Source organism: Heloderma suspectum, chromosome 4 (genome assembly GCF_057233095.1).
Source record: "Heloderma suspectum isolate Gila_16-S chromosome 4, 16-S_ref, whole genome shotgun sequence".
Classification (NCBI taxonomy): Eukaryota; Metazoa; Chordata; class Lepidosauria; order Squamata; family Helodermatidae; genus Heloderma; species Heloderma suspectum.
In genome coordinates, this window is record NC_139461.1 from 73099324 (window position 1) to 73121747 (window position 22424).

The following is a 22424-nucleotide window of genomic DNA, read 5'->3' on the forward strand; positions in this document are numbered from 1 at the left end:
GGATCAGACTTGTCTGTCTCTCCCTCTGCTTATGGCACCCAAAATGTACTGCTCAAGGTGAATAAATAGTGTTACCTCATGTAGGGTTACCTCTGACTGTATTTCAAATGACTAGTGCCTCCCTGATACCCATTAGATAACTTTTCTCTCGTGCAATATGATCCTATCAACAATAGTGGCCATAATACTATGGTCCCAGTATGAAGTTTAAATTCCACACCATCGCTCAAAATTTGCAAAATCCATATTTGTAAATTGTTTTTGATTCTGAACCTGGATCCAAAGAGTCACATGAGTAATTCCATGTGTCCAAGGGGATTTTGGTGGTTCAAATAGCTTTCTGTGTCATTTGGCAAACATTTTTTGAAACTGAGGGGAATTTCAAATTACATTGTACCAGGGAGGATATTTGTATGTTCAAAGGAAAAGTCACCCTCAAATCCTGCTGGTCATGGCCAGATTTTTGGATTGATCTAAGGTACCTCTTTGAATCCTGGTCTTCATTAAAAGATTTGTTTGTGGTCTTGAATAACTCTTATTGCTCCTTAGAGAAACAATTTTGGTAGCTTTTCTAACCTAGTTGCACTGAAGCCTAGAATCTTTATTTTGCTTAAGGTGTGCCTATCCAACCTTTATTTCTCTTTTCTGTTCCAAAAATTGCTGAAGTTAAAGTAATTAAATTAAAATTACAGTAGATCGGTTGCTTTTATAACCCCCAATGTTGACTACTTAGATATTTATGTTAAATGAAACATTAGCAGAATACAGTAAAAGTGTGTTTTCTTCTTTTTGTGGCTTTATTCACAATTGTACTACATTTCTTTATCCCCACATTAACACCCCCCCCCCCCAGCAAAATAGGCTGTTGGGAGAAAGGCTAGCAAAATTATAGTTGTATAATGAGGCACAGACTCATCAATTATGTGTATTAATTATTTTTACATTATACACTTGGGAGCATTTCAAGTTATTATTTTGTGCATTTCTTTTTAAATGTTCCTTGCTTTCTCCAATTTCATATGTCCCTATTCCCAAGAGCAGTTTTTCAGTCATTCAAAAATGTGTAATTTTTACTTGCCAAATGTTGCTCAAGTTCTGTTTTCCTTTCTTGCAGAATGTAAGTCAGCTATCACCTGATGGACCTTTACCACAGCTTCCTTTACCTTACATTGATAGCTCTGCAACACGAGTGTTCTTTGGACATGACAGACAGCCAGCAAAAGGTTAACACATATCTGGATTTTTTCTTAAGCTTTATGAGCTAATTAGGGTCACGTGATAAACATAATACAAGGTTGCATCTACAGATGCAGCAGAATGAGATGTTAGAAAGTTGAATTGGTAGAGTGGACTGTACCATGTCATACTGTAGGTGGGGATTGTTGCTTTTGAACACACTTCTATGTCAAAACCTCCCTGCAAACAGAAAACTAGCCTGTTGGGGTAAAATGTTCATACCCAGCCCTTTCCTGTTGTGCTGGTTTTCTGTTTTCAGGGATTTTTAATTTTTACCTTAAGGGGCATTAAAGTGTCTCCTCCCCACCTACAATTTGAAATGGTGTAGTCCACTCTACTATGTCAGCATCACACCTCGTCATTCTTGCTGTATGTGTAGACTAGGTCTAATACTGTATCATTCCAAGTATAGAAACTCTATGCTTTGGAATGTCTCCTCTCCACCTAAAAGCATTTTAACAGTTTTAAAAGGTTCACGGGAGCACTCTTCTCATGGTCATGGGTTCAAGAAAGCTAAATGTTCTTTAGTTGCCATGGTCAGTTAGGATATCTTTTGGGTGTAAGCTGCTTTAGCAATGGAAGCGCCAAACAAGAAATGCTAACTGGATATTTTGTCCCCCCACTGCTAGTATTGCTGTGCTGGCCATGCAAATCCTCTTAGTGTGTTTGGACTAGTAACAGTCAGCACAAGAATTGGAGCAGCTCTTGTGTGACGTAGAAGTATCAGGCAGTCTGATCCACCACACCTGTAACTTGCAAAAAGTACTACTGGCACTGGGAGCTGCAGTTATCTGGAAGAAGTTTGAGGCTGTGTCTGCACTTCATTCATGCAATTCATTCTTGATAATCTTGCAAAAGATTGGGCACAATCAGCACCACCTTTTGTGAATTGTCACCATTTGTGCCTTACATGATTTTGTGCAAGAGATCCAGAAGTATCTCCTTAAAGAGGTGCAAGTGTTTTGAGATCTTTTCCCTTTCTTGTCCTTCATTGCTTTGCCCCTCTTGCTCTACTCTTTAAAACTGGTTCTTTTTTCTTTATCTTTTCACACTTTTCCCCCTGCCCTGCCACATGCATTCTTTCCATTGTACTTCATGTCCTATTCACCTAGGCACACTGCTAAGTAGAAGATTTTAAAACTTTTGTTCTGCGGTGTTGGAAATCCAGCTACCTTTTGGGTTCTCTGGAGGTCTTCATCCCCTCCCTTTTTCCCATGCATTCTGTAAACGTTTTTATTGAAAGGCCTGTCAGTGTACGAATGTGGGGTTGAAAGTGCATCTTCTAGTAATACAAAAATATAATAGTATGAATGAAATGGGTGATAAGCATAGGAACAATGCAGGATCTATCCTCTTTGGTAGATACAATATCCTGTGGGTTTAAATACGAATAGTTTATTTCTCTTTTAAAAAAATTCTTAACATACGTAGCATATTTTATTTGTATATATCCAAAGATCTTTGAATGCCCCTTAAAGCAATTTTAATTTTTAAAAAATCTTCTCTTTTTTGACTCAGGCTTTTTGTCTGTAGCTTTTGAGTTAATGTTATCTCCTTTTAAAATTGAGTTGTTGATTTGTATTTTATAATTAATTTTATTGGCTGGGGTCTGAAATGCTGTGCACAGTGTTCCACTCACACACAGGGTCTTTCAGCTCTTTTTCTAAAGGCAGCCCCTTGTAACCTTCTGAAGTTGGGGACACTTTAGGACAGCATTCCGAGGCATGAGGGATTGCCACTAGAAGGAAAAGTCAGCCACATGCACCTGTCTGTGTATGCATATGCCTCTCTGAATCCCAGTCATTGTTTTAAACATATTGTTAGCTGCTTTGGAGAGTTGTAATTTGAAAAGTAGTATATAAATTGAAAAAGAAATTCATGACTAGAGATCTGCAGCCAAACTTTTGGCTGGCTAGTTTACTATGTGGAACTCAGTCCCCTCCGACTGGCTCATTGGCCTCCATGTCCACCAAATACTCTCATTCCCAATTCCACTGTCTCCCAAACTCCTTTGGCTTTCTGCTCCTTTCCTACCAACAATGCATACCCTGTCTTGAAAAGAGTATGTGCAAAATAGGCATCTGAGAAAATTGTATGATCTTCCAATTACACATTGCATTACCATTTATAACGAAACATGAATTATGCAAGGGCATAAAAAGCTGTACAGTTTTTCTTTATTTTGTATTCTCTAGTGTACTGAAGTGATTGACATTTTTTAATGTATTCACAACTAGGTGAAAAACAGGCAGCAACACACATAAGCCTTGATCAGGAATATGAATTTGAATTTTCACATCAGTGGAAGGAGCTTGAAGAGCAAGTTGTGTCTACAGTTAACAAAGGCGCAACACTTCCTAATTTCCAGCCAACGCAGTATTGTCTGAACAGATTTTCGGATAACTCTAGGTTTCCACTTGGTGTAGTAGAAGGTAAAATGTGTGTCACATCTGGAAAAACAGTACATGGCATAAATTTAACATTTATTTCAATGAAGTTGCTGTATGGAATACAATTGCAGTCATAAAGTTTTAAATTATGAATGATGTGGCTTATTCTCTCTAAGAATGGCCTTCCTAAAAATATATAATTAATTTTCTTTTTAATAGAACCAATAACTGTGGAAGTAGCTTTTAGAAATCCATTGAAAGTTCCGCTGTTGTTAACTGACTTGTCACTACTTTGGAAATTCCAACCAAAGGATTTCAATTCAAAGAACAACGGAGAAACAAAGGAATTAGTAAGTAATTAGAAAATGTCCTATAGCAAGAATTCATAAAGTTCTAGTAATAAATGTATATGTTCTTATTATTGAACAACAAATCAGTTCAAAGCTTCACATGTTGATTTCCTTTCTAATTATTAGAGAAGATGACTGCATTCAGACGTAAAACTAAACCATGGTTTAGTTTTACAAGACCAAGCTTAGCTTACCCCCAGACAGAAGCCCTCTCAACTGTCTTCTCCTTCTCCGGTGTAGCCGTGAATTGGAGACAGGAAGCTTCCACCTCCTTTTTAGTTAACTCCTGTTAAACATGTCATCAAAACCCTAAACCCTAATCTTAATTATGGTTAGTGGAAACAAATCTGCATAGAATATGGTTTGAGATTGGAAAATTGGCTTTATTTGACTAACTAGTTAAAATTCAGCACAGTTTATCTGGGTTTGGACAACATGGCAAGCTGTGATTAAGCTAAAACAGAAACAAAAGCTTTTAGACTGCTCATTGTGGATTTGCTAAAGAGGGAAGGCATTGTGTGAAAGCCTTGGAAGAAGCTAGGCTCTTCCTTTTAGTGCTAAACTATGGTTTAGCATTATAGTTACCTTCAAACCAGCCTTATAGGTAGGGCACTTAACAGCTATGTCCAGGTTTCTGTTTTCACAAACTGAAAAACGTTTCTAATATATTGAAGTCCAATGTTTTAAAAAGTGCTACTGGCAACACTTTAATGCTGAGAAACAGCTACATTTAATGGAACTGGTTTTTCAAATCACTTTTACATTTTAGGAAACGTGTGGAAAAGATATGATTGGAGCTGAAGTGATATCAGAATTTTTTATTAACAGTGAAGAAACTAAAATGGTAGGTAGTTTAATTTATTTTTATCTCACCTTTAAAAGTGCAAACTTTCCAAGTTCGTTCACAAGAGGAATTAAACATAAACATACTGTATTCATAGCAATACACTAATATATTGGACTAGAAGTAGATTGTGAAACATTTACTTTGTGTACCGTACTTTCTGTAGAGTTTTAAATAATTTACTAGAGTGTAGTACTTTATTCAAGGTAGGACTTGGTATTAGAGATTAAATTTACTCAAAGAATTACTGCAGATTAGTTTCTTTTTTTCTTGTGAACCTCATCTGGCCAAACATTTTTATAGTACTTGGGAAAAGTCTAACCTGTAGAATTGTAAAAGCACATCCTCAAACCGTGAATTACAAGAAAAGTAATGGCAAAATGGTTGCCTATGCTGTAAGTTGAACGTTGCCATTATTTTCTGAAATGCTGTCATAGGAATATAGAAGTTGTATTGCGATCATAGATGGCTTCTTACAATGGTAAATATACGTGCTTGCTTTTTTGTAACTCAAATGGTGCATACATGTAAAATAACTCTACACTAGCAACAACAAAAATTTAACGTATCTCCACAGGCAAGACTAAAGCTCTTTCCCCATCAAACAGGGGAGCTACATATTCTGGGAGTCCTTTACAATCTTGGAACTATTCAGAGTACTACAGTACTAGATGGAATAGACCCTTCTGTTGGATTGCAAACAGGTATGCCTATTGAATATTTACCACAACACTATGAAGGGTTTTGTACAAGAGCAGATCATGTTGCTAGATTCTGAAAGCTAAGCTGTTGGACTTGAAGCAACAGCTGCCAGTGGGATAAAAAAGAGGGGCATAGGTGACTGATGCAGGGGTTAGTAATACATGGCATGTGATTCATAGAGCTGGTTCCTGCAGCTTACTGTACTATCCTAATACATATATGTATTGTAGCTCATGAACAGTTCTTGTGACTAGACTGTGAACTGTGTCATGTATCTTATAAATTTTTTAATTAAAATATATTCTGCCTTTCCACTATAACAGCATTTAAATAGGCTAACAGCAATAAAAAGACAATAACATTAAAATAGGGGGGAAATTCGTTAGCATAAAAACAATAGCATAAATTCCATACATAGTTAGTGGCTACATTCAGACAATCCACGGTTTGAAGCTCGCTTGTTCCAAAGCCATTAAGTGTAGTTTCCCAGGTTGGACAAATTGGGAAACTGTAGTTAATGGGAAACATCCTGGTTTGCTCACCAGGAGTGACGGTGCTGTGTATGTGGCAAAAAGGCTTATTCATATCTTTGTTTATTAGTCTGAGATATGATAGTCCAAACTTGATAAGTATCTTCTCCTGTTTGGGAGGGAAGATATTTTCTGCAATCAAGGAAAAAAATGTTTAAAATTTCTGCTATTTATGTGATTTCCACTTTGTTAAGAATCTTTGTGTGCTGTTTCCTTATCCCCAGATTTGATACTCCACCAGCCAGATGATGAAGTCAGAGTAGGGCTTTGGACTCAGTGGCCTAGTTCCCATTTAACATTAAGCCAGGGGTCCCCAATACAGTGCCTGTGGGTGCCATGGTGCCCAAGGGCACCTCCAGTGGTGCCTGTCAGGAGCGCCCTGGCGGCCTCTTTCAGTCTACTCCAATAGCTAACTCAAGACACAGACAAAAGGATTCTTTTCAAGGCTTTAATCTTTTTACAACTTAATGACTCTTTCAGATGCTAATCACCAGCGACTAAGCAAGGAACAGCAGAGTAGCCTAAACTTCAAGTAGTCAGTTGATCCCCGTTTGAAGGAGAATCACGGGAAGACCCTGAACTTATGGGCTAGGGAGAGTTCCTCCCTCTTTCCCATAGGTCCTCGGGACGCGACTGTTGCTTGCGTGCCAAACAGGCGCTACGCCTCCTTACCGCGCCCTCCAGCTTTCGGTGCTGTCGGCGTCGAGCGTCCAGCAAGCCCCCCTCCTGCACTCTCTCGCTGCCAGGGTCACTATCTCAGGAATGCTGGCAGGAGGAATCTCTGCCAGCTGCTGTACCTGTGAGAGATGAGCGTGCTCCTCTCCCACAGATTGCCGTTCTCCCTCAGAATCAGAACTGCTCTGGGGTTCTATCGGCTCAGTTTCTACCCTGACAGTGCCCACAAAGGGGTCCCCAATGTGGTGCCTGTAGGCACCCAACATTTCTATTTATTTATTTATTTATTTTAATATATGTATATGGATTTATATGCAATGCATACAATTTTCTAGCAATTATACATAAACTTCAACAAAAGTGGTCCAAATATCCAAATAAGTATCCATTTGAAGGTGGTGTCTATATGCCAACTGTTCAAATATTGAAAGCATTGTAAGGTCGTCAATCCATGTATTATAGGAGGCGAGGGTTTATCCTTCCAGTGTTGTAATATCTGTCTTTTAGCTGTCAAAGGGTCGCAGAGAATCCATTTATGCTGACCATTTGTTAATTTCCATGAAGCAAATAAAGGAGTGTGTGCATCAGTGAATACTAAAGACTGTTCCAGTACAAAATTTTTCTGTGTAATAACTTCCCCACCAAAAGAAGCAACTACTGGACATTGCTAAAACATGTTTAAAAGAAGCATTAGCTGTATTGCACCACCAGCAATTAGATGAATTAAACAAAACCTTATGAAAGAGACACTGTGGTGTCCAATAGACACAAAACAAACGTTTTTGCTGAATAAGATGCACCCTAAGACCCATAGAAATGGCAGGTAGATGCTAAAGCGGTGATCAGGTATTTTATGGTGTTGCCCACAGCAGTTTCTCAAATTCCCAAATGTGCCCAAGAATCCAAAAAGATTGGGGACCCCTGCATTAAGCCGTTCTTTAGCATTATTTGCATGAGCCTTGAGCTCATGTGCATCCCTCTCCTATGGCATGTCTACAAGGAGATTGGAAGCAGCCACTTCCATTTTCAAATATCCGCAGCTGTTGTTAGATCAGAACCTAGACAAACTGAGTTTAGCATTAACTGTAGTTTATTGAAACAAGCCAGGATAATTAATTATGATTTGAAGTTGACTTGTTTCAATAAACTGTAGTTAACACTAAACAATTTGTCTAGGTTTGGAGATAACAAGAAACCATGGTGGTTTGAAAATGGAAGCAAATGCTTCCAATTCTCCTCTTCGCAGCTACACTGGAGGCCCGGAGAGGAGATGGAATGCATAAGCCCAAGGCTTATGAACAATGCTAAAGTGGGATTTAGTGTTGTATGTAAACACTATGAATATGGCAATATACACTATCTAAATACATGAGATGAAATCACAAGATGGTTACATCACAGGAAAGAACCTGTTTTCCTGCAACAGTGTTGTCTGATCCAATCTCAGTTTCCATATATGCACCCCAAACATAGTTCCATAAGAAAACAATGTTTAGCTTAGGAAAAGGGTGAGTAAGGGGAGGTATGATAGAGGTGTTCAAACGTGCTACCATGTAGGCCATATATATGGGAAGGTTCCCTCCTTCCTGTGTCAAAGTGCATAAAAAAACTTTAAAATATGATGATTCCCAGGATCGCCATCCTAGTAATCAAAGGGGGGAGTGGTGTATCAGCTACCATGAGCATCTCAAGGGGTTGAAGCATCTCCCCTAGGAGAGAAGGTTACAACAGCTGGGATTGTTTAGCCTGGAAAAAAGGAGGGTAAGGGATTGACATAATAGAGGTTTACAAAATTATGCATGGTATGGAGAAAGTGGATTGGGAGACATCTTTCTCCCTCTCTCATAATGCTAGAAGCTAGGGTCATCCCATGAAGCTGTTTGGTGGGAGATTCAGGACAGATAAAAGGAAGTACTTCTTCGTCCAACATATACTTAAACTATGGAATTCACTTCCACAAGATGTAGTGATTGCACAAATTCATGGCAGGTAAGGCTATCAATGAGTACTAGTGCTGATGGCTATATGCTTCTTCCAGTATCAGAGGCAGTATGCCATTGTACACCATTTGCTGGGGAACATGGCAGGGAGGGTACTGTTACACTGATGTTCTGCTTGTGGGTTTTTCCATGGGCACTGATTAGCCACTGTAAACAGCTGGGCTAGATGGACCCTTGGTCTGATCCAGCATGGCTCTTCTTATGTTCTTATGGCTTGGGTCCAGATTTGCATGAGCAGCCTTCTGCTGATGCATTTGGGGCTTTCCTTCCCTCTCCTCCCCATTGCAGCCCACAGGGCCCCTTGAAGACCTTCTTCTGACCCTGTACAGCAGTATGGAATAGGATGTGGAGGTCTACAGTAGTGGGAAAGAAGTGGGAAGGCCTTTTTGAGCAAGCTACTTTTCAGTTGCACAACTCTGAATCCAAGCCAATTTGTTGATTATATTGTGAAAAGCTGGGATTTTAATAGTAAGTCTATAATTTTAGCAGACATATATGCAGACATTTATAAATGGGCAGCAGCACAATTTCATTCAGATTGCAAAGCCTGTTTTGTGTGAGTTTGGATGATTACCAACCTGGCCCCATACATCAGCCAGGGAGAGAGCAGCTGCAGGGAGTTTGATTCACCCCTCCCTGTTAGGAGCACACAGCTCCAACTGACAGTTCTCTGGAAATGCAGATTCTGGCCTTGTCCATTGACCAAAAAACCAAGAGCCACTGAGAGGCTGAACCCCCTGCCTCTCAGGAAGAACATCATGGCAAGGGGGAGACCAGCCTAGCTCATGCATTGGCCAGAGAAGGAACAGTTGCAGGGAGCTTGTTTTGCCCTTCCCTAACAGAAGTAGTGCCCGAGTTTTGCTTTTTTTCTCCTTCCTTCCAATCCCTTTTCCTTTTGTGTTGTACCTTTTAGATTGTTAGCCTGAGGGCAGGGGCTGTCTTACCATTAATCTGCTCTGGAAACATTTTTTCGGCTGAAGAGCAGGGTAAAAATGATGTAAATAAATTAATGTTTGTTCTTCTTTTCAGTATTAAATGCACCTTAATAATTATAGGCCTAATTTCAATGGTGTTTTAAAAACTGCAGTTTAAGTTTTGATTATCAACTAATTTGTTGCATTTCAAGATCCTGTTTGTTCATTTTCAGGAAAATATAACTCTAACGGAATGTCAGTACGAGGGCGACAAGATTTGGAAATCCAGGGCCCTCGCTTGAATAATACAAAAGAAGAGAAAACATCTATTAAATATGGACCTGATAGACGTTTAGATCCCATTATTACAGAGGAAATGCCTTTGCTAGAGGTACAGCTGATCATTGACAGCATTGTCAAATATATTAATTGTTTCTTTTGAAATATATTGATGTTCCTTTCATTTTTGGTTTTCTTATCTATGCTACTCAGCTTCAAAAAGTTTAATTATACTTGAGTGCAGAATAGAAGTTTTGAAGCATTGTTGCTTTGAAAATAGTAAGTGTAAAATAGTATGATGAATCATTCCCCCCAGCCTTATTACATTGAAATGTGTATTTTTTGCTACAGTTGGCTGAAAATAGAACTTTCTGAAATCAAGAATGTCTTCTATTTTAACTTCTTGTCACTTTCTCGGCATTTATTTTTCATGAAATGGTACCTTTCTATTCTGTTTCTATTAAAGATACCCAGTAAAAGTGAAAGTGCAATTTGGAAAACTATCTTTACTTGAACTTTATTCTTTGAGACTTACTTATATTGATAAATATATGGACAAATGGGAGAGAGCTGCCTTCATTAACTTTAGCAGATCACCAGATATACATTTATGTGTTTTTCTTCCAATGCAGGTATTCTTTATAAATTTTCCTACAGAGCTGCTTTGTGGAGAAATCCGAAAGACTTATGTAGAATTTATGAACATAAGCAAATGTCCTCTGACTGGAGTGAAAGTCGTCTCTAAACGACCAGAGTTCTTTACCTTTGGTGGCAGCAGTACCATTCTGACACCACTAAGCCCATCAGCATCTGAACACTGCAGTGCTTACAAGACTGTTGTAACGCATTCTACCTCTGTATGTTCACTGATGTCCTCAGCTGCTGCTTCAGACTTTGGGGCTGGAATAGGAAGTCAACCCGAAGTCATAGATGTCCCACTTCCTGACTCTGTTCTCCTCCCTGGAGCTTCAGTACAGCTTCCCATGTGGTTACGTGGGCCAGATGAAGAAGGTGTTCATGAAATAAAATTTTTGTTTTACTATGAAAATATTAGAAAACACTCAAAAATGTGGTAAGTTTTTAATCGTCTTGTGTACTTCTATGAATTAAACAAATTTTGATATCAGCCAAAAGATCTTTGAGGATGAGTGCCCCATTTAGCTTAAAAGAAAGTGAAGCAGTGTTTAATTAGCTGTATTTTAATCCTTTTTAATTAGCTGTATTTGAACACTTCTGCATGGGAAATAGCATATATTCCATTTTAAGTTGGAAAATTGTTTTAGGGAAGAACAGATAGGCAATACTTCATTGATAAGTCAAATGATTCAAGATTTCACAGCTATACTTATCACATTCTGAATGTACCTAAATATTAGCATTTGGGCTGTAATATCTTTCGTTTCTCTTGTGCATGTAAACAGTACATCAGGTGGGTCTTATGTGCCATCTAGTGGTCAAAAGCAAAATCGCTGCTCCAATTAAGTCTTTTAACTGTCTTTCCTGCCTTTGAAGCTCAGTTGTGCGATTTTGCCTCACTGAAGTGGTCATGGATTCGCCTCTGCATTCTTCTGACTCGGGCTCCCCCCCCCATTTTCTCCCTAACTTTTGCACGTCCATGTGTTATTGTCTGTTCTCTTTTCCTCCCTTCCCAATCTTTTTTCCTTTCAGAGAAAACAGTAAAAAAAAAAAAAAAAGGGCGGGGGGAACCACCACCACAGTTTCTCTGTAGGGGTGTACGGAACTCACCTTTCTGAGTCTGCTGGGGGTCCATGGGGGGGGGTGATCCGTCCCTCCCCCCGGAATCCTCTCCAGCTGGCTCCGCTCTGTGGCAAGTCCGCAGAGCTGCCGGCCAGGTTAAGGCCATTTGCGTCCCTGCCCTTAACCATGATAGGCTACGTAAATATTTAAACCTTAACCGTGATAGGCTACGTAAATTTTCATGGGGTGGCGGGGAGGAGCAGTCTGTTCTGCCGCAGACTCCGGGGGGCCTCATTGAAGTCCATGGCGGATTTCTCTGCCATCCCTATTTCTCCGTTCTTGTCAGCTACCTTCATTGTTGTCTCCACCGCGCCCAACCCCAATTTGGCCGGCCTTTTCCCCCTTCTATGCCTTCGTCTCTGCCGCTTGCTGTGGGGAAAGCAAAAGGAAAGACTGTTTCTCCCCCCAAATCTCCTCATAAACCTCATCTGGCAGTCTCCTCTGGCTCTTCACAAGCCGCCTCCATGTGGCCTCTGTGAGCGACAGAAAGGCAATAATGGCAGCCATTACTGACCCTCCTTCCATTTGCACTGAAGTGGCTTGTCCGTCTGCAGCTTATGAAAAAGCAAGCCTTTCCGTCGCACCTGGAGCTCCCTTTTTTCCACCTTTTTCCTCAGCAGGGCTCAGAGAAAGATTGAGTGCCTACAATGACTTACCCCTGCCTGGTATGGATGTTGGGAGTTTGGGAGGAGGAGGAAGAGGAAGAGGAGGACAAGGAGAGGGTAGCCTGGCCTTACGCAGGAGCCCAGCTTTTGCTACACTGTCTCCCAGGTGGTTGGCCAGAAGGCGCCTTAGGGCAGATGAAGATCTCTCTGATGACAGAGAGGCAGACTTGGCTGGGAGTTTGGGCAGTCTGTTTTTGATGCAGTCTTCCCCAGAAGAGTTCCAGGGGTTCACAGACCGCCCTGTGAGAACAGGGGCATCATCCTCCAGGACCACTGCTTTTTCCCACCAAAACCCTGTCAATCCTCTACTATTAGGCAGCAATCTGAGGGGATTCAGTTTCTCTGGAAATTCCACCTTCTCTGCTACAGTGCTTGAAGGAGGATTTATTAGCTGACCTGACTAAGGATGCCTTGGTTATTTTCAACCTTTAACCCTTTCTATGTCTGCTACATGTAGAAATGCTGTGTAGCCCGCTGGCCCTCTCCTAATGTCACAGCAGGCTCCTTCAGCTCCAGCTTGAGACAGTGTGCCTAGGAGGAAGTTAAGAAGAAATGCATTCTTGATCATCCCAGAATGCAGGACACGGAATAATGGGCTCAAGTTACAGGAAGCCAGATTCCGGCTGAACATCAGGAAAAACTTCCTGACTGTTAGAGCAATACGACAATGGAACCAATGACCTAGGGAGATAGTGGGCTCTCCCACACTGGAGGCATTCAAGATGAGGCTGGACAGTCATCTGTCGGGGATGCTCTGACTTGGATTCCTGCACTGAGCAGGGGGTTGGAATAATGGTCTTGTAGGCCCCTTCCAACCCTACTATTCTATGATTCTATATCCAACCCAAATCTGGACTCTCCTAACCCAGATGAGAATGATGTGGACTTAATTGTCCTGGATGAAGAGGAGTGGACTGGTGGGCCTGATTCCTATCACCTATTCCAGGACTCACATTATCTTCCCCTGCTATGTAAATCAATGGCAGCCTTAGATTTGATTCCTTCAGAGGAAGCTCCTCAACCCTCTGCTTCTAGGATGGCAGCTGTCTGTCCTGATCCTCAGCCCAAGACCAAAGTGGTAAAGCTGCCTGCTCTTATCTCAAAAGTGATTAGAGGTGAGTTGAATTCTCCTTTGCAGCACACAAAATCCATTGCTACTGCTAACAAACATTATGTTTTAGAGCAGTTTATTATGGATCAAATTAAAATCTCGCTTCTTGATGCACCCGTGGCGGATGTGGTGAACCGTGCTCTTCACCTGAAAGATACGAATGTGCAGTTCAAGGAATAGGCTGAGCGCAAGCTGGATACTGGTTTGAAGAAGGCCCATGAAGCAGCATCCCTGTCTGTCTGGGTGGCAGCTTCAGCATCAGTTTTTGCCAGATCGTCCTTCCTCTGATTGGAAGATGTGTTAGGGGCACTTCATGATCCAACTAGATTACGTAAGACCCTTCTCAAAGTCTCTAGGGTGGTAGCTTTTATTGCCGGTGCCTCTTTGGATGTGGCTCAGTTCTTTACTAGATCCCTAGCAGCTGATGTGTTTGCCAGGAGACTCCTTTGGCTTTGCCATTGGGAAGCTGCTCCTCCTTCAAAGTCCAACCTAGCCTCAGAGCTTTTCATTGGGGGGCAACCTCTTTGGGGATGACACTTTAAAGGATGTCCTAGTTGAATCAAAAGATAAGAAAAAGTCTATGCCCATGGCAGGAAAGAAGGAAGAAAGGCATTTCTTTAGGAGATCTTTTCATCCTTACCAAACCAGCCAGCCATTTTGTTTCTCCAAAACCTCTGGGCAAGGGAGAGATGTTTAGTCCACTCATCCCACCTGGGCTCATTCCCAAGGAGGAAATTAAGGCCAACAGAACTTCTACACTAGATATGGCTCATCCACCATGTTAAGGGGATACAGGTACCAATTCTACCACCAAGCTTCTGTTGGTGGGTGGCTGTCTCCAACAAATGGCCGGCCATCACCTCAGATTGTTGGGTCCTGAAGACTTTTTGCTTGGCTCTGTGTCTGGAGCTGACATCTTGACCTCCCCACTATTTCTTCCCATCACCAACCCCAGCAAATCCAGCCAAGAGGGAGATGATGAAATTGGCCATCCACCTTCTACTAGATATCGCGGCAGTGGAACCGTTGCCTCTAGAAGTGAAGGGATTAGGGCTCTGTTCTCGCTTCTTTACAGTCTCAAAGGAAGATGGATCCATCAGACCTGTCTTGAATTTTAACTTTCTCAGCTACTTCATCTGTTGCCGCTGGTTCCAGATGGAGACTCTTCTGTCCATCAAAGAAGCTCTTTGCCTAGGAGACTTCATGACTTCAGTGGACCTCAGAGAAGTCTATCTCCATGTTCCTATCTTCCTCATCCATCGGTGCTACCTCCATTTTGCCTTTGAAGAGTCCCATTTTCCATACAGAGCCATACCTTTTGGCCTAGCTTCATGTCCCAGAGTATTTACAAAGATCAATGTCACTTTGGTGGCACATCTTCTTATGCAAGGGATCTCAATATACCCTTACCTTGATTATCTTCTCATCCATTCAGCCTCTTGGCATCATGCAATGGACATCCTGCAAGTCACCCTGGCATGTCTCAAGGACTTCAGTTTTCTGTTCAACAGTCAAAAGAGTCATCTGCTCCCCTCTCACGGAATACTCCACCTGGGAGCCTTAATAGACACACAAGTAGGGATCATGGCTGTTTCTCCAGAGAGATTCTCCAAAATTCAAGCTGCAGTCAGATTGATTTGCTTCAAGAAGCAGCTGACCTCATGCTTCTAACGAAGGTTTTGGGCCTCATGGTGTCAAAATTCCAGGTAACTCCTTGGCCAAGACTTAATTCTCGTCCCTTACAATCAGCCCTTTTTCCTTTCCAAAACAATATAGCGTCAAGATGTCACTTGAACATTCATCTCTTCAGGGCTGTTTGAGCTTCCTTCTGCTGCTGGCTCCTCCATCCTGTTCTGGAGAAAGGGGTCCCCCTCCAGGATCCCCCCCAAATAGTGATTACATCAGATGCCAGCCTTTCTGGTTGGGGAGCTCTGTGCAAGGGGAGGATGGTTCAAGGAACCTGGTCCTCAGGGGAGTCGCGGCTTTCTATCAACCTACTAGAGCTCTAGGCGGCCAGGCTAGCGATGCAGCACTTCATGCAAGTACTTCCTCTCAGATTGGTCTTCATCCAGGTGGACAGTGTCACAGCCAAAGGCACATACCTACCATCAAGAAGGAACCAAGTCTCCAGACCTCTAAGGAGCTGGACACCTTCCTTCTTTGCGTGGAACATCACCTAAAATCCCTCTCTGTGGAATACCTAAGCAGGGGAGAGAATACTTAAGCCAACAGGCTAAGCAGGAAATGGCTAAACCAGGGAGAATGGATTCTTCACCCAGAAGTCTTCGAAGAGATAGTCTCCTGTTTCAGGAGAGTCCAGGTGGAGCTATTTGCATCAGAGGCCAATCACCAGGTCAGCGGGTTCTTCTCCTATTATGCTTCTCCAGCAGCGGTGATGACGGGTGCCCTGTCTTCTCCATGACCGATAGGTTTTCTATACTGTTTTCCTCTTCTCCCTCTTCTCTCAAGGGTTCTGTGGAGGTGGAGGAAGAAAAGGCGAGATTCATTTTAGCGACTCTGTTTTTTGGCCATGGAAACCCTGGTTTCCCGACCTCATCAATCTAGCAGTGGCTCCTCCTCGGCCTCTCTCTCTGCAGGATGACCTGTTACTCAAGGCCATCTCCTTCAGCCAAACACTGCATGGCTTCAGTGACATGTCTGGAAATGGAAAGGAACCGTTTTACCAAAGCAGACCTCTCCCCCGCAGTAATCGAGATTATATTGACCTCTAGGAGACCATCTACCCACAGAATTTACCAGAGTACATGGAAGATTCTCCACTTGGTGTACTAAGAAAAGGATTGGGGCTCAAAAAGCCAGAATCTCAGATCATTTAGCATTTCTGCAAGACAGTTTGGCTGTGGGTCTCAAGCCTAATATGCTCAAGTGTCAGGCTTCCATGCTATCTACTCTTTTGTCAAAAAGCCCAGATAGGTCCATGGGTGCTTATCCTTTTCTTAAAAAGTTTCTGTGCAGAGCTTTTTCAAAGTCACCTCCAGTTCAACATAGTTTCCCTTCCTGGGATCTCCATAAAGTACTTTCAGCACTTCAGAAGCCACCCTTTGAGCCCCTGAAATCAGTATCTGTCTGACTGCTCTCTTTCAAGGTTTTATTCTTGGTGGCCATAACATCAGCCAGAAGGATCTCCAAACTTAATGTTCTCTCTGTGGATAAATACCTATGTGTATTCCATAAAGATAAAGTGGTGCTCCATACTAACCCCTTTGTCCATCCTAAAGTTGTCTCCTTTTCATTGTCAACAAGAGCGAATTCTTCCCACTTTTTGTCCTTCTGCTGTGCACCCCTCAGAAATAAAATGGCATTTCCTTGTTGTCAGGAGGGCCCTGAAGGCCAAAGCAGCAGAACCAAAACTTTTCAGCAGTCAGATTCCCTGTTTGTGTCATTCCATCCTTCTTCCTTGGGACAGAAGGTTTCTAATGCCCGTCTGAGTAGATGGCTAAAGGTGTGTATTTCCCTAGCCTTTCCTGCCCAAAGTTATCTCCACCTACCAAAATTTTTGCTCATTCTAACAAGAGCAGCCACGACATCGGCAGCTTTTTACCTCAGTGCTCTGCTGCGTTGATTTGTAGGGCAGCTACATGAGCAAATCCTAGCACATTTGTTAAACATTACAAGATTGACTTACATGCTTCTGCTGAGGCGGCCTTTGTCTTGCAACATGTGTCTTGCCACATGTCTTTCCCAGTCATTAAGCAGCTACTACTTTGTTGAATCCCGCCCTACATGGGTCAAGCTTTGGTATGTCCCACCTGATGTACTGTTTACATGCATAAGAGAAAATAGTGTTGGTCACTTACCCATAAAAGGGATTTCTTTGTGCATGTAAAACAGTACATCAGGGCCACACCCTAGATTCAGATTCTGTTATGGCTGTTTCTGCTGGTGGGGATTAATTTTCTTATTTTGTCACACTTGGTTTCTTTCCAAGCCCTGTCTGCAGAGAGTGCAAGATGTCCTGTTTTTCTTGTTTGTGTTTTGCTGTTCTCACTGATCCTAGTACTTTCTGAGCTTGTCATCGGAAACTGAGCTTCAAAGGCAGGAAAAACAGTTAAAAGACTTAATTAGAGCAGTGATTTTGCCTTTGACCACTAGGTGGTTCATAAGACCCACCTGACGTACTGTTTTACATGCACAAAGAAATCCCTTTTACAGGTAACTGACCAATGGTCTTTTTAACAACATAGATGGATGTGTGGTGCTGCAACTAACACAAGAGTTGTGCATTTGTCTTATGTGAATGTCTTAATTAAAAATATGGAACGCTGGATTTAATAGCAAATATTTCAGTTAGCTGGCCCTTGGAAATCAGGAAACCTCATGTGGTGATGTCTTTTCACTGTTGGACATTTCTTCAAATCTCTGCTCAACCATGAAGGTTACTAGGTGTTATAGAACAGGGAAGGGCAGCGTGCTTTCAAGATCTTCTTTGTTTTTACTAGAACCTCAAGTCCACCAATCAGAGCCAGATGCAAAACAGTGGCTGGGGTGGGGGTGGGGGGCATACTCTTAGAATTACAGAACAACCCTGCCTGTTAACACATGCTCAGCCCAGGAATTTGTTTCAGTACAAGAACTGAGCTCACAGTTCTGTCACAGTAAAATCTACTCCTGACTCCTGCCCCCCAAACTTTCTTCCATCTCAATACCCTAATTCCGAGGGGGTGCTTTTTGTTGTTGTTACTAGTAGATCCTGATCTACCTTCTACCCACCTCTGTTGTAGACCATATCAGTACTGTCAGGCTGACTTTCTGCTCTGTAAATAGGGTTACTAAAGTCCTCATACAGAATGATTGTTAGGACAGCTGAGAATTACTATAAAGCAGGCCTGGACAACTTCACACCCTCTTCCCCAGCAAAACACAGTCAACAGCCAGAGATTTTGGCCTGCTGTGTACTTGTTAACCCTCCCTGTTCCTGTAATCCCAGACAGGCTGCCAAAGCCAGGAGGGTTGCTTGCTTGCTTGTGTTAGTTAGTTAGTTAGTTAGTTAGTTAGTTAGTTAGTTAGTTAAAATAGCCATACACTCCCTTTCTATTCAAATATCAACAGTTACTGTAGCTTTGATCTCCTGGTAGACTATGTTTGGTTTGGGCCACAGGTTTTTATAGGCCTGTTTATGTGCCGTAAAAATGCTATAGAAAATTATTAATAAGTATCCTACACTGTTTGCCCTACACTGCAGTGACTGCAAGTATTGGAAAGTGTTATGTGAATGCAGGTTAGGACTCCAAAATACACAATCAGCAGTGCTGTAAACCTTTTAATTTCTGTTCACAATACTGTATGGTGGGGGCAATGGAATCCAGGCATTTGATGTAATGTCCAAATGGCATTGTATGCCTAATGTGATCTCATCTTTCCTCACAAAAATATTACTTTGAGTGGGGAGGACTGCATGTTCTTGGTTGTATACTATAGAAATGTATGTGCTTATGCACTATTTGGATGTTACATCAAATGTATGGAGCTTCTTGGAGTAAAATGAGAATGCATAGCATCTTTCAGTGACTGTGTAGGTGCAACAGAGTGAATGGTTTTACTTAGTCTTAATGCCTGTAGCTCTAATGGTTAGTAACAACTTGTATGACAGCTACTGAATTGTATGTGGAGGTACATAGGTAGTGAAATATAAAATATTTCCTCTTTCCAGTCACAGAATATTAAGACACACTGCAGTTATTTGTACCAGCAGATCGCTGACTGTGCGAGCTACTGTTTATCGAAGCAATGCTCTTGAGGATGAAAAAGGTGAAGGTGACAATATGCTAGTGTTTGTGGATGTGGAAAATATCAATACTGTAAGTCTGCTCAGAACTGGGGATAACATTGGTTGTATTTTTAAACTAAACCTTGCTGTCTTCAAAGCAAATGTCTGCATGTGATTTTTAAAATAGTTATGTATAGCCTCTTAAAACTTCAGCTTCTGGCTTTATTAGGGGCTTCTTAGTAATTTGCAAATAGAATTTCAGTTGATTGAGAGCTCAGTACAAAGTAATTCTAGTATTACTTCCCAGCCTTTGCCGTATGGGAATTGTCACTCTTACTTGTGCTGCAGTTATGTTTTTTCTTTCAAGTAACATTTTATGTGCTTTTATTGAGGCTTTGGGGGACAGATGGTTAACTTTGAACAGCATCTAGAGATCGATAAACGTAACTGTATCTCTTTGTAACATTCAGCTTCACTGTGCATATTAAAATTATTCTTCTTTAACAACTTATTCAGAACTTGTTCAGACATCATTTTCTCCATCCACATGTACCTGGGGAGAGATTGGAGTGGTCTTCAGAGACTGGTACTTCCATGTCTCTAAGCAAGATCCCCACATTCAAATAAATTCTGATCTTCTGGTTCAGTTGTTATTTTCTCTTCACAGCGAGGAGAGCAGAGGAAAGAGCGTACAAGCTCAACATCTATTCTTGAACGCTTTCCAAAGATTATCCTAAGGGGGATGTGGGTGGAATAATGGGATGGATCCAGAGGAACACATGGGGAAGGGTAGAAGGTGACTTCCCCACTCACTCTTCCCTTTGGCAGCTCCTCCAAACACCTTTCCCAAGGGCTCGTGAATCCTGCTGAGTGGGGTGGGCTCAGGGGCAAGGGAGATCCCTGAAAATCAGACGGAGACGCTTTCCATCAGCCCTTTCCCCCATGTGTTTCCTTTGATCCAAACCAATATAATTGAACTAGGCCTTGCTCTTTGAATTTGTGCAGTGACTATATTCCTTTTAATTTTACTAAAATTGCCAGTTTAAAATAGATGTAAAAGGCATGAATAATGAAATCTGGAATAGTTTAAGATGTCACAAAAAATCTCTCCACATCCCAAATTTTGTACATAAGCAATTCATCAGTTACTCACTCTTGCAGTGCATTTAGGTATTGAGCAAATGTAGCACTAATTGAATTAGGGACCATTGGCTATACCTTTACTTAGCTGACTTGTGAATTGTGCTGCTCTGACCTTTTAAAAAAGAAGCATGAGTAAAAATACCAAATGTACAGAAAAACATGAAGACACTGAACATTCTCTATCCCCACCTACTTAAAAAAAAACTTACCTAGTTTTTTAAATGAAAACCTAACACTTGAGACCAATGACTTCCATCTCTTATATCTCTCTCTTTGGTGCTTTCTTATTAGAGTGAAGCTGGTGTAAAAGAATTTCATATGGTACAAGTGTCTAGTAACAGTAAAAACTGGAAACTACAGGAATCCATAAATCACTCTGAAGACAAAGGTTTGTGAATGTTATAATTGGATATAACTGTTCAAATTTTGTTTGCACAAATGTTTAATTAAGGTTTGATCCTATGAACCACAAGCTCAGTTCCACTTACAGAATGGGGCTTTCCTGCCTCCTTTCAGCTGCAGCCCCCTTCACTCCCAAAAAGCCAATAGGGATCCTATAGAACAGCACTAAATGCAGTGCGGGGTGTTGACAACTGGCAGAAATTTTCCGTGCCAGGAAATTCTTTTAAGAGGTCAGAGTAAAAGATTTATAGGTCTGGGACATATTTTATGTGATTGCCAGAAGAATAATACTCTTATCCTGTGTAATATCTAATTGGCTGCTATAGTTCAGTAAAAAAGAAAATTTGGCTATATGTGTTTTGTTCTTTAATATTAGTTTGGATAATATGTTCATTTAGTCTCTTGTTACTTATACTGTGCTTATCATTATACTATAATGATAAAATTAATAAAATTAAGGGGTGTGCCCCCATCTGCAGGCTTACTATCTAGTAAAACAACACAATGATGAACTTGATAATGAATGAACCAAGGTCTTTATTTTAAGAGTTTTAAAACCCATAGGCAGGGATCCAAAAAAGCTCACAACTAGTTCTGCACACCCAACAGACTTTGCACTCCTATTAAACAGCAGTCCTCTATATCATGTTGCAAGTGTTTTACAAAGAGTTTGTGACATGGCGCAGGAATCTCCAAAGGGGAAAAATATCAAATATCCCAATGGGAGTGTGCAAGCCCTTAACCTAACCTAAATTAAGTCTCTTGAGTTCCTGCCATCATCTTTAGGTGCTATTTATCTTCAGATGTTTTGGCAGCTACAAGAGCTAAGGGCATTTTTCATACTAAGCCCTCCTGTAGAAGTCACCTTGTTGCAGCTGTTAAGCATGGTGAGCTCTTTGTGAGCAGCACCTAAATAACAATGATCCATCAATTTTCAACAACATTGATGCAACCACCCCCAGTAAAGGGAGTTCTCCACTTACATATTTAAGTGGTATGACCATGTAAACATTTATGACATGAGAAGTAATCCATATTTGGTCATTCCTTCTACCAGATATTAAGCTGGCTAATAGAGAGAAAGGAAAGCTGTGCTTGAAAGCAGTAAGGTGCAAACATTCATTAGGTAAGTATTCAGTTTTTTAGTTCATTATTTCTACAATTAAATGCTGATACATCATTTTGAGGGACTGACACTTTACACCTTCTTCATTCCTTAGAAACTTATACATTTGCAGATATCGTTTTTGGAAGTGAACAGGTATGCATATCATAATTGTGTGTGTGTTGTATGAAATGATGTAATAACCACACAGGAAAAGCATTTACTCCGATGTATGAGCTTGGCTGGGGGGAAAAATCCTTGCTAAATCTCTATAGGAAAAAACATACAGCAAAGCTGAAGGTACAAGCACCTGTGCACTGAAAACAAATCCAGTTATAAATGTATCAGATTTAGGGAGTAATCCTATGGCTGCTAGACAGTGGCGAGATGGCCATAGGATATGCTGTTTTCCAGGAACCGACCTCCCCCCACTTCCATGCTGCCTCAGAGGCAGTGCAGAACAGCCCGTCCTCCACGCTCACAAGAGGAGCGCGGAGCGGCTGGAAAGGGGTGTGGCTGGGGGCGTCCCGGAGCAGGGAGATAGTAACTGCCTGTATGACACATCCTATGTGTCAACCACAATTGGCTGTCT

The 22424-nt window shown here is 41.4% G+C and overlaps 1 protein-coding gene across 2 annotated transcripts in view; it reads left to right on the forward strand.

Annotated features, from left to right (window-relative positions):
- TRAPPC8 (trafficking protein particle complex subunit 8) overlaps positions 1–22424 on the forward strand; it is an 84752-nt gene that overhangs the window by 50741 nt on the left and 11587 nt on the right. For both annotated transcript variants that reach the window (XM_084849619.1, XM_084849620.1), the window contains 11 exons: positions 1115–1223; positions 3474–3668; positions 3846–3976; positions 4746–4820; positions 5398–5524; positions 9875–10032; positions 10553–10992; positions 19126–19273; positions 20617–20713; positions 21785–21853; positions 21948–21988. In XM_084849619.1, the coding sequence (XP_084705745.1) occupies positions 1115–1223; positions 3474–3668; positions 3846–3976; positions 4746–4820; positions 5398–5524; positions 9875–10032; positions 10553–10992; positions 19126–19273; positions 20617–20713; positions 21785–21853; positions 21948–21988 (1590 nt within the window). The remainder of the gene's footprint in view (positions 1–1114; positions 1224–3473; positions 3669–3845; positions 3977–4745; positions 4821–5397; positions 5525–9874; positions 10033–10552; positions 10993–19125; positions 19274–20616; positions 20714–21784; positions 21854–21947; positions 21989–22424) is intronic.